The sequence below is a fragment of the Arachis hypogaea genome, chromosome 18, assembly GCF_003086295.3.
Source record: "Arachis hypogaea cultivar Tifrunner chromosome 18, arahy.Tifrunner.gnm2.J5K5, whole genome shotgun sequence".
Lineage (NCBI taxonomy): Eukaryota > Viridiplantae > Streptophyta > Magnoliopsida > Fabales > Fabaceae > Arachis > Arachis hypogaea.
Window position 1 is genome coordinate 39,991,421 of NC_092053.1, and position 12,480 is coordinate 40,003,900.

Genomic DNA, 12,480 nt, shown 5'->3' on the forward strand with positions numbered 1-12,480 from the left:
ATATTATCAAGGTTGTTTGTGGCGCTTATTTTAACCTTATCAAGACAAATTCTGGTGGTCAAAATAAAGATTTATCACTCACCTATTCATATATTCTTGAGTGTCGCATTTATATCTCTTTTTTTTTAAGAAAAAAACAAAATTTTACTTAATTCTGCAACCATATGCTCGTATCAGTTAGTAACTAGATCACCGACATACTTCTCTAACTACCACCGATTTCTATCTTCAATTTTTTTTTTCTTTTATATTAATATATGTGTAAAGGATAAAAAGACTTTTTCCATTTACCAAATAAATTCAACTCTAACCTAATATTAAAAAGATATTTAGTTAATGTTGTATTATTTAAAGATACATGATAAACTTATAAAATAAAAAAGTTTTTAATTTTTTTAATAAATATAAAATAAATACATTAAAAACTTAAACTTTGGTATTTTTAATAAAAAATGAAAAATTCTTGAGGACAAACAAGTTTTAATATTTTTTTCCATCATTTGACCAGAATAAATATTAAATTGTCTAACAAAAATTTTTTACTAATTTATGTGTCAATTTTAAAATATGGATACAAACTGTATTGATTCATGTGTGCAAAATTTTGATAAATATAAATACAAATTATATATTTTTATATACCTATAAATATGAGTGTAAATTATTATTGACCACATACTAACAAAAAAAAATAATAATTACTGACCATGTGGCATTGCTAATAAAAAATTACTCATTTTATAATCTTAACATGTGCCGTTAGAATACAAGTTTAGCTAAATAAAAAAAAGTTACAATATAAATACATAAAATTTACAAATCAAATTAATTCTCATTCTAACAGTTACAAGCATACCCTTAGCTTAGTGAAAAAAAAAAAGAAAAAAAAAAGACAAAACTAAACTCGTAAATCGAAACTGAAATTATCCAACAATATAATGACACAATAATGTGTAGCACAAAACTTCCGTTTTGGTTGCAATGAACCAACCACAGAGGGGCAGTCAGAAGCCATTACGGCAGTTCGAGAGAAAAGCGGACACAGTTACATTCGTGTGGTGAACTCCGTACAATAATGCTTATACTTCTTCAAACTTGTTTTTTTTTTTTTAATTCTTTTTGCCTAAACTGTGATTGGCTTGGGTGGTTGATTAATAAAAACGAATTCCTCCTAATTAACAAAAACTAAACTAAGTTACATGTAACAAGATATTTGGCACTAAAAACCAATACATATATATATATACGCCATTATTCTTCTTAATTCGTATACTTTAACCAAAGAGAGAGCACATATATTATACTCTACTATTCTAGCAAAAAGAAACGTAACCATGTCAATCTCTTACAGGGCCATTTCTCTAGTTCTGCTAATGCTTGTCAATGGTTTTGTTTCAGGTTGGTTCTTGAATGTGTTGATCTTTATTTTCTTTCTTTTTTTTTTCTGAAGAAAAATTAAAAACAATTTTATATTATTTCCCTTCCTTTTGGTGTATGATATATAACCCTTTTTTTTGTTCAAATGTTTTTAATTTTTGTTGCTGTACTATTTTTATACTGTTTATGAATTTCTTTTGGGTTTTGATGCGTGTGGGTTAAAAGCTTACCAATTTACCTTTTTTGTTGTTGTCTCAGATGCAAGACAACTTAATGAGAGAACAGGTAAATGATTCCATATGACCCCTTTTGTATCCATTTCTAGTTATGTATAAATTATGATACCACATTATATATATTTAAAACGAAATCCTAACTAGGATTTGGAGTCTAAAGATGTGATTGCTGATTAATGTTGGAGGTCATCAACTTTAATCTATCATGGTGGTTTCATGGATGATGAACAAGTAGTTTTATTATTATTTACTTTCTGTTTTTATCCATGTCTTAGATGTGTTGAAACTACTTTACTTTATTTTTAAAAGAAAAGGGGACTTTAATTTCGCTCACAAATTAGTTGAGTTGTCCTAGAGGATTACTTTCCTACGCACACGTACAATGCTAACTTAAATCATACTATGCCTATGCGGAAGGAAGATATATTCAAAACACCAAATAAGGCATGCATTTGAAATATCCGAAAGAAAAAAGAGAAACAAAGAACCATAAATTGATGCATGTATAGTTCATAAGCAAAATGTCCCCTTTTTAGATTAAACATGTAAGTCAGCTCACAAAGGTAGTATATTCAAGCAAGTAGCTTTAAAATCTAGCAGTTTATTTTTGTAAAGTTTTTTTTTTCCTAGTATTTCCAATCCAACAAAACAAGAATTAATCTTAGCATTTAAAAATTTTGCCACTAACTAATGAATTATACATACATTCTTATCTATCCATAGAAATACTTTTAAAATAGAAAGCTATATTATTTACGAAGTTATTCCTGGATAAAATATTATTCTATATAATAATAATAATCTACTTTTACTATTTACGGTATATAATGAAAATTTAAAACTTTGTTTGTATAATTTATTAATGTCTATTAATCCAATAATAATAATAATAATAATAATAATAATAATAATAATAATAATAATAATAATAATAATTAAAACTGAAATCAACAACTTTATTTTATCTCAAAATTTTTGAATAAAGCATAATTCTTTTTAAACTGATTATTTCCAGTTATCCATTTTGTTTTGTTTTTTTATATATATTTTCAGGATTGAATGGTATAGTATTGGCAGATTGTGCCGCAGTGGAATGCAAGGATAGGTACATCAAGATATTCCAAGGTAAATATGATGGAAACAAAGTGATCAATGGAGAAATTGTGAACACTTGCCCCGTTACAATAACTGACCTACATGTGGATTGTGGAGCATTCATCAAATCAATGAAATATATTCCAGTCCCACCCTACGTTTTAAGGGCAGTTAATAACACTGACTGCGTTGTCAACAATGGCAGACCAATTAGAGGACATCCTATCTTCTTTAAGTACTACAACTCCGAAATGCTTCCCCTCACTGTTACCTCCTTCAAGTGCTTCCGTCATTGAAATTATTATTAAGCCCTAGGTTAAATTAAAGAGCTTTAATTTGATGCTTTTTGTTTTACAGTACTTTTATGTTTGGTTGTGGAATTTTTAATGCAGTTTAATGGAGATAGGCGGAAATAAATAAAAAAAAAAAAAGAAAAGAAGAAAGAAGAAAGAAGAAAGAAGAAAGGAATAATGGAGCATCAATGTTTTTTTTTTTATAACAGTTATTTTTATTTTTGTGAGAAATGATGAGCTCATTTGTAATGGACGGAGGCTTTTTTTTTTTTTTTTCAGAAACTCAGAAGAACCATATTAGAGAAATCAGTATTATTCTAAGTACACAAATACATATACATGTCCAAATATATATATATATCAAAAATGTTAACTGAACCAAAAAAAACTAATTAACTATCAAATTAATTATTATATATTTTTATTATATATTATCTAATTTATTTTAAATGTATATTTTATATTTTAATATATATTTTATTTAAATAAGTAATTTAATGACTACTTTTTAATGTATGAGTAACATAACTACTATATATATTATTAGATCATAATTATTCATTACTCTAATTATCCTTTTAGTTTTTAAATAAAAAATAATTTTTTTGTCTTCTTAGTGGTTTTATAAAATAAAGTATACAAGAACTATTAGAGGTCAGCAATTTTTGTGATTTGTAGCTATTAATTAACTATTATTGATGTTTTTAATGGTATGAGATTTCATTCAATAGTGTGGAATTATTCACTTTTCTTTTGCTGGTTAAGTGCTGGCCAGATTTTAATAAAATTGCTGACTCCTTAGACTTTCTAAAAGTATATTTAAATTTGTATTCATTTTCTGTTTTTTTCTTACAGTATTTTATGGCACAATAAGTTAAAGACACTAATATATCACAGATCTAAACTTCATATAAGGTTTAACTGCTGGTCAATGAGTTATTACATGTATAAGGCAAGATTTGAATCCCAACACTTAATCGAACGAATGAGTTGATTATTTGACCAATCTAGCTTAATTTTTATTCATCTAAGTGTGTTAAAAATCTCATATCTCAATCATTACTGATGGGTAGTATTTCGAGGGTTACCTGAAACTGAAGGTCGATCTCCGATGAGATCTTCGGGTGTGATCGGAGCTGTTGGGTCCGACTTGTTGAATCTGGAGATGCTGCTGATCCTTGGTCACCGGAGGGTGGTGGTACCTGCAAGAGACTCCGATGCTTAAGTTAGAACGGATTTTAGGCAATTTTTTTTGTGTAGAATCAGAGTATGAGTTATACCTGGGTGCTCCAGTGTATTTATAGTAGTGTGGAGTGACCTCCCTTGAGTTAAGTTTGTTATCTTATCTTATCTTATCTTTTTGTGGGTGAGTCCACTTATCTTTTGGCCAGCCGCCTTCAGGTGGGCTGTGATCTTCTGTTTTGGGCCTGCTTAGGCCCTTATAACGGTTTGGCCGAGCTCTTTGGGGAGAGGTCGGTGACGAGCCAACCTTATAAGAGGTCGGTCGTTTTTGTCTTCGTCCAACTCGGATCGCCTAGCTCGACCCAGGGTATGAACAGTGCCCCTGCTTGAGCTCGGACCTTTCCATGAGATCGTGCTTTCTGAGCTTTTGATCTCTTTGGGAAGTCGTGCTCAAGCATCTTGGTCCAATCTGTTCTTCTGTTCGCGAGTTGTATTTGAATGCGAAGTATTTTTTGCTTTCGCTCCTTTATTGCCGCATCTGTTTCTTGAAGAGGTTACTTTCTTGGGAATACGCACGCGCCTTTAATGCCTATTAATTGGGCTTTCATTTTGTTTTGCCGTTTCTTTTCCCTCTTTAAACTTTTGTTTGAAATCAAAGAAGAGGTTTTGCTCTTAGTTTCAGTTTCCTTCTCCTTTCTATTTCATTTCGTCCTTCGATCTTGCCCCTAAGCTCATTTCTTTCTTGAAGTTTGCTTTTTAGGTTGTTCGTGCATTTCTCTTGCTCAGCGAAAGGAGCTTCCTTTCCTTCATCCTCAAGATTGTTCCTTTCTTGGTTTTTGGAGCTTCCACTATCTTTGGTGAAGATTGTTCATAGCTCGCTGCTTTGCTCGTTTTAGCTTCTTCCACAGGTTGGTGCTTTCACTTCACGCCTTTTTATTTTACGCGTTTTGATTATCATGCTTCTCTGAACTTTACTGCTACATGCCTTTTTTGTACAAAGTTTTGATCTTGCTGGGCTTTTTGAGAGCTTTGTGGTGATTACATTTCTTTGAAATCGCGATCTTTTATTCTTCATTGCTTGGTTTGGGGGAATGTAGGCGCTTTAGGTGAACCTTTTTCTTTTTGGTGAAGGGGCTAGGGTTTTGATCTTCCTATAGGTTTCTTCTGCATCTGTACTGCCTCCAAAGGGTGTCCCAAGGTTTTTTGGTGTTTGATTTCTTTGCATGGATCCTGAGGTGCCCTTTTGCTGCCATACTTGTTACCTGTTGGTTGTTCCTTCGTTTTCTGTTGCTGTCTGAGTTATTTTTGGTAATGACTCCTTTTTTTTCTTTGCTGTAGGTGTAGTTGCTTTATGTCTTCTTGTAAGAATATTGTCGAGATGTCCACCAAGGTCCCTACTGGTATGGCTGATTGGCTAGACTCCATAGTCTTGATGTGTGTTACTGTAGCCGATCCTGAGTATTGTGAGAAACTTAGGTGTTTTCATAAGATCTGTGAGTGTAGGGAGGATGAAAAGAATTATGAATTGGTGTCGCCCGATGATGTGAGAATTAGTGTTGATCTAGAATTTCTTAAAATAAGATCACTTCGTTGCAAGTATAGCTAAACCAACAACTAACTCTCAACATCAAAGTTTAGATATTCAAATACAAAACATATAAACCGAGAGTCTTTCAACCTCAGGTTGTTCTCCCTAGGAATTAATGCCAATGAGTGCATAAAATTGGTTGTGAAGATTAAAGGGGTTTTCAATGATAAGGAAGCAAACAAATAAAGAGATAAAAGAACTAGACAAAATCGCAATTAACAAAGCAATAAAGGAATAAAAGAACTATGTATGTAATATAAACAAGTAATGCTATAAAGTGATGGAAAGGTGGTTCAAACATAAAAGAAACCTTGACTTAGGATGAGTTATGGAATCCCTTCCTTGCCATAACCACAACTATGATAATTATCATGAGTTAATCTCCCCTAGTTAACCCCAAACATCGAGGAGTAAGTCAAGCAAGCATAATTGATCTTAATCCATAAATTCTAACCAACTTACCAAAATAGTTGATAAAAGGATAGCTTTAATGGAAACAAGAATCAACTAACTTCCCAAGAATTACCACTAAATGTTGGACATTATGGCTCTAGTAATCCATGGACTGATTTTTTCCAAGCCAAGGGGTGAAAATTTACCCATAGCTAGGGTTGACATTTCATCAAGCACCTAGTATGCATATTTACAAAACATGGCAAAATTGGTAATTTAATAAAAACTATGAACCATAAATGATCAAAATCAATAAAGACAACTCAAACAAACATATAAAAGCCATCAACATCAAATTAAAAAATTAGGAATCCAAAATTGCAAGACTATGTAAATTGACAAAGGAAATTACAATAGATGAAAATGTAGAACAAGTAGTGTAATTAAAAGAGAGAATTAAACAAATACTTACAATAAAATTGCTATAATCCAAATCCAATTTGAAGTATAAAATGCTACAAAACCTAATTAAAACCCTAAGAGAGAATTTTCTATACTACTTTACTCCTACTCCTACTATGTGTTTCTATCCTACAAGTGAGCTCCCCTTCATATGGCATGAAGTTCCCTACATATAGCACTTGATTTCAGCTTCCAAGCCTTCAGAAATGGGCCAAGAAAGCCTCAAAATCGCCCCCAGCGTGCTGAATTAATGAAGTCACGTGACTGCAGCGTCACGCGTACGCGTCGTTTAGTGAAATCCACTCCCACGTGTACGCGTGGGTCACGGGTACGCGTCGCCAAACTTGCGTGCGCGTGCGTACGCACGCATTACTTTGCGCACGCACGGAAGCTGAATCTTCCAAAACTTTATTTCTTCATGCTTTCTCCCTTTGTCCATGCTTTTCCATCACTTCTTGCATCCATATTGGCGTTGTAAACCTGAAATTACTCATCAAATACATCAAGACATCAAATGGAATAAAAGTGAAATAAAATTAGCTATTTTAAGGCCTAAAAAGCATGTTTTCACAATTAAGCACAATTTAGGGAGAAAACACAAAAGCATGCTATTTAGATGAATAAATGTGGGTTTATGTGATGAAATCCACTCAAATCAAACCAAAATATACCGGAAAATATGGACTCATCAATTCCTCCACACTTAAACAATAGCATGTCCTCATGCTAAACCACTCAAAGGATAGGGACAAAAGGGTAAGCAACTTATCAATGCAACTACTTATATGCATGCAAGTATGTCTGTACTATATATATATGAGAACAAACAAACAAATTTTCAAGCAAGATTATGGACATGTAGGGCTATGCAAAGAAATAACTCAATGCAATAAAAAATCTAAAGAATTTATTTACTCATCAAAAATGAAGCAACGTGTTGGAATACATGATAAGAGGTATGGAAACATAGAGTTGAGTGATCGAACCCTCACTAGGTGTATATACACTCTAAGCACTCGGTGTCTAAAGGTTTAATCACTCAAGTCTCTTCTAATCATGTTTTCAAGGAATTGCTTTTCATCTAACAATCAACAACAAGTGATGCATGAATGCAATTATCATGAGGACTTCATATGGTTGTAATGGGGTTAGGTTTAAGGTGGGATAGATATGGCTAAGTGGACTAAAATGATTGAATCTTTGATTAATTTAAGTATCCAACCCAACCTATATCAACCAAATCAAAATAAAATACAATCCTAACCTTCCATCAATTTTTTTTTCACAAACACTCATGTATGACTTATCATTCATATCACATATGCATTTTTTATTCATTTTCCTTCACTTAGGGGTAACTTTCATCCCCTTTTTATGATGATTTTTTTTAGTGAAAGTAAAAGTGCTATGCATATGGCTTTAGTAGTTCATATATGATTGTTCCCATTTTCCAAAATTTTTAATGAAATACCCAAAATGCACAATTTTATTTATTACCAATGTTTCCCAAAATTCTCCCCACACTTAAATGATACACACTCCTCAACCTAAGCTAATCAAGGATACAATCCAAGTTAAATTCATAGTTTTCTGCTTAAGGTTGTAATGTGCTAATATCAAGAACAATGGGGATAATTAAAGCTCAAAGGGATTAACAATGGTAGATGCGAAAGGGTAGGCCATATGGGTGAGTGAGTTATGCAAAGATGGCCTCAATCATGCTCAATGCAATTCAAAACATCAATCATTGGAAATAGAGAATCAAGCAGAACCAAGATTACAATCATAGAAGAGATATATCGCACAATAAACAAAATTAGTGGTTAAAATGTGTAACCACTCATTAAAGCTCAAAGACTCACAAGGTATTTTGTTCTTTCTCTCTTCTATGTTCCACAAAAATTCATTCAAGCAAGTTTAAAAATAATTTTCTAAATCAATTCAATAGAATGCCCTAAAACAAAATTCTTGGAAATATTTGTTGTTTTTCACCAAAATTATTTCCTATATGTATGTATATATGTTGTGATGGATGCAATTTCATAAAAATTTTTTCTAGTTCTATTCCTAATTTTCAACAAGCAAAAATTAACATGAATAATTAGGATCAAAATGAACTAGGCATATGCTATTCACATCATCCACTCACAACTTCTATCTATAAATATATACCATGCAAAAATAAAGTGCAAAGTGTTTGGGAAAAGAAAGTTTACTCCCCAAAGACGAATCCTCCCCCACACTTAAGCATTGCACGGTCCTCCGTGCACGAACACAATCCGGGGAGAAAGTCTCTCAAGAGCTCCTCCTTCAGTTGGCGGATGCGGGGGTTCCGGGTTGCTCAATTAAGTTGCCTAGCTTGCAAGTAGAGAGTGAGCAAACTGAAGGTACAATCAATCCTAGGTAACTACAAAAGTGAATTAAGTATTTGATATTGGATATTGAAATTGTGTAAGTGAAAGCTCAAAATTGGTATAAAATGACACAATAAACAATAACCAATCCATTGGTGAAAAGAAAGTCACTTATTCATCATGAAATATTCAAAACAAGTCACATGGTAAAGATACTTGTTACAAAAAGTGATAAGCGTGATAAGAATCAAGCTAAGTCACTCAAACAAATGCAAAGCATTAACAAGGAGCAAGTATCGGTCATGTGATGAATTTAATATGGAAATCATGATGAACAAGTAAGTTTCAACTCAATTCACTAAAGTGAAGGTGCATAATTCAAGATGCCAAACAAGGATAAAGTCTAGCACATATGGTCGTGACAACATATGTATCAAACTCAAAATCTCCTTAGGCAATTAAACAGAGAGCTAATGCCCAGTGCACATATTCATCAACCAAATTCAAGAAAGAAGCAACCCAATCAATGTCAAAAAAATACTTGCAACTTATTTAATTACCAAACAACTAAAGTGAAACAAATATAATTACCAAAGCAAAAAATGAGATGCAATGAAAAATAACAAGAATAAGTACAAAATGGGGCAAAAGCAAGAGAAGAGAGGGGTGGAAGGAAGAAGAAGAGAAGAAGTAGAGAAAAGAGAAGAAAAAGAAGTGTAATAGGTGAAAACAGGGGCGTACGTACGCACAAAGAGATGTGCGCACACACAGAGAGTCATGCGTACGCGTCGTGGACGCGTAGTGGTGTGGCAAAAAATGAAGATCGACGCGTATGCATGAATGGGTGAAAATGCAAGGCGACGCGTACGCGTGGGTCACGCGTACGCGTCGATGGACGCATGCGCGTGGTGCGGCGAAAAATGAAGATTGACGCGTACGTGTGAATGGGTGAAAATGCAAGCCGACGCGTACGCGTGGGTCACGTGTACGCGTCGATGGACGAAAAGAGAATGGTTGTGCGTTTGCACTATGCGTGCTAACGCCGCGACCAGAGGCCATGGTTTGAGGTGTGCATGGGCATAGGGCTGTGCCCATGCACAGAAGGCCGAAAGTTTTTTTTTTTTGAATGATCATGTGTGTGCGCGCACACAGGACCGTGCGCACGCACTAGATAAAAAAAAAGGGGTTCACGCGCACAGGCTGTGCCAACGCTCCCAACAGAGGGAGTGCAAGCTCGCGTACGGACGCACACATCTGCGCGGCTGCACAGAGAGCGCGATAAGGAACACGCGTGCGTATGCACAAGATGGTGCACTGATAAACCACTATTTTATGGTTTATATTGTGTTTATTTATGTGGTTTTATCATGATCTTTACCTACTTATTCGTTAAATAAGCATGCATTTATAATTCCTTCCTGAAGTTATTGCATGATTGAAAACTTGCTTCCTAGAGACTTTTAATTATGTATTTTATTTCTCTTTTATTCCATTCGATGCCGTGATCTGTGTGTTAAGTGTTTCTGGCTTTATAGGGCATGAATGAGTTGGAGATTGGAGAGGAAGCTTGCAAAAATGGAAGGAACACAAGAAATTGAGGAGATGACCAGCGAGAAGCGACGCGGCCGCATGGATGACGCGACCGCGCGAAGAAGAGAAAATCGCAGTGACGCGGCCGCATGGATGACGCGACCGCGTGACATGATAAAAGCAGACTAGAGTCAGAGAACATGCAGAAACCAACAACAACTTTCATTCCGCGTAGTTTTAGTTTTTAGATCTAGTTTTTCTCTCCTCTAGGTTTTCTCTCTACACATTCATAGTTTTTAGGATTTGTTATGTTCATTGTTTTTGCATTGAGATATTGAGAAGAGTTATTGCCTCATCAAGACTTCGACACTCTAGTTCATTTTCTTTACTTGTCTCTTACTCTTCCATGTTCCTTAATTTACTTAATTTTACTATTGGATTATTTTAGCATTTATTAATACAAGAATTACTTTTATTTTCAATTAATCTTTTGATCATTATTTATCATGTCTTTCCTTAATCCCCTTTCTTATGTTATGAATTCTTCATTTACAATGAGCGAGTAGTTCCCTAACTTGATGGGGAGTTGATTGAAAGAAACCCTTGAGTTGGGATGCTCAAGAGAAAGATTGTAATTGGGTTTATTGTTGGATTGCTCTCTAGTCACTAACACCAATCCTCCCAAGAGCGGATTGGAACTTGTGGATAGAATAGCATTCTAACTTGTTTGACTTCCCCTTACTTAGTAAGGGACAACTAAACAGAATAACCCCCAATTATCAGTTAATCTTGAGAGTACTGCAACAAGAATAGGGCTTCCAGCTAATCAACTCCCAGTCAAGGCTTTTATTTAAATTTATATAAATTCTCTAATTTAATTTTCTGCCATTCAACTCAAACCTTTTTGAAACCATTTGATTAATAAAATAGCACACTTTTCTACAACTCGTTGGGAGACGACCTGGGATTCATACTCCCAGTATTTTAATTTTAATTTCTGTGACACCCTTCTAAATTGATGAGCGGATTTCTGGTTGGTTGAGAACTATACTTGCAACGCACATTTTATAATCATTTTTAACTTGCCAATTTCCGCTCCCATCAATTTTTGGCGTCATTGTCGGGGAGTTGCAATAGAGTGCTAAAGTTATTAATTGGAATTTATTTATTTGCATTTTATTTTATTTTGCTACTATGAGCTGCTTGTTTCTTTCGTTAGATGACACGTTTGCTTCCTGATCCAAGCTTGCTAGTATTCGATCCTGAGATTGAAAGAACTATTTCACGAATAAGGCAAGCTCGGCGTCAGTTAGTCCTCTCTGAGGGCGGATCTGAAACGTCACTTGAGAAAGAAACTAGCCCCCGTTCTACTGATTTGGTTGTTTCACGCACATGTAACATGGCGGCAGCCAGGAGTGTTACTATCCAGGAGGCTGGAGCCCCTGATTTTACAATGCAACCATTTCAAGCGCATCACCCAGCGGTAGCTACAGATTTTGAAATAAAGACCGCATTGCTCAATTTGATGCCCAAGTTTCATGGCTTACCTACTCAAGAGCCTATCAAGCACCTGAGAGACTTTCAGGCAGCTTGTTCTACTGTTAAGCGTGATGGTGCAGATGCAACTTCAATTTTGCTAAAAGCCTTCCCATTTTCTCTTGAGGGAAAGACAAGAGAGTGGTACTACACTCAACCCGCAGCAATTGTATCCAATTGAGATACACTGAGAAGAGAATTCTTGGAAAAGTTCTTTCCAGCTGAAGTTACTGATAAACTGAGGAAAGACATTTCCATGATTGTTCAGGATGATTTTGAAACTCTTTATGAGTACTGGGAGTGCTTCAATAATCTTCTGGAAGCTTGCCCCCACCATATGATTGACAAGATAGTGTTACTCGGTTATGTTACACAGGGCATGAGGCCCCAAGATAAGACCACATTGGAAAGTGCTAGCAATGGGTCCATGAAAA

The 12,480-nt window shown here is 34.5% G+C and overlaps 1 protein-coding gene across 1 annotated transcript; it reads left to right on the forward strand.

Moving 5' to 3' along the window:
* Nucleotides 1-1,334: 1,334 nt before the first annotated feature.
* LOC140181362 (TPD1 protein homolog 1-like) lies at nucleotides 1,335-3,004 on the forward strand. Its single transcript, XM_072224906.1, has 3 exons — nucleotides 1,335-1,398; nucleotides 1,636-1,662; nucleotides 2,667-3,004. Exons 1-3 carry the CDS (start codon nucleotides 1,335-1,337, stop codon nucleotides 3,002-3,004), a joined length of 429 nt encoding a protein of 142 aa, XP_072081007.1.
* The last annotated feature ends 9,476 nt before the right edge of the window (nucleotides 3,005-12,480 follow it).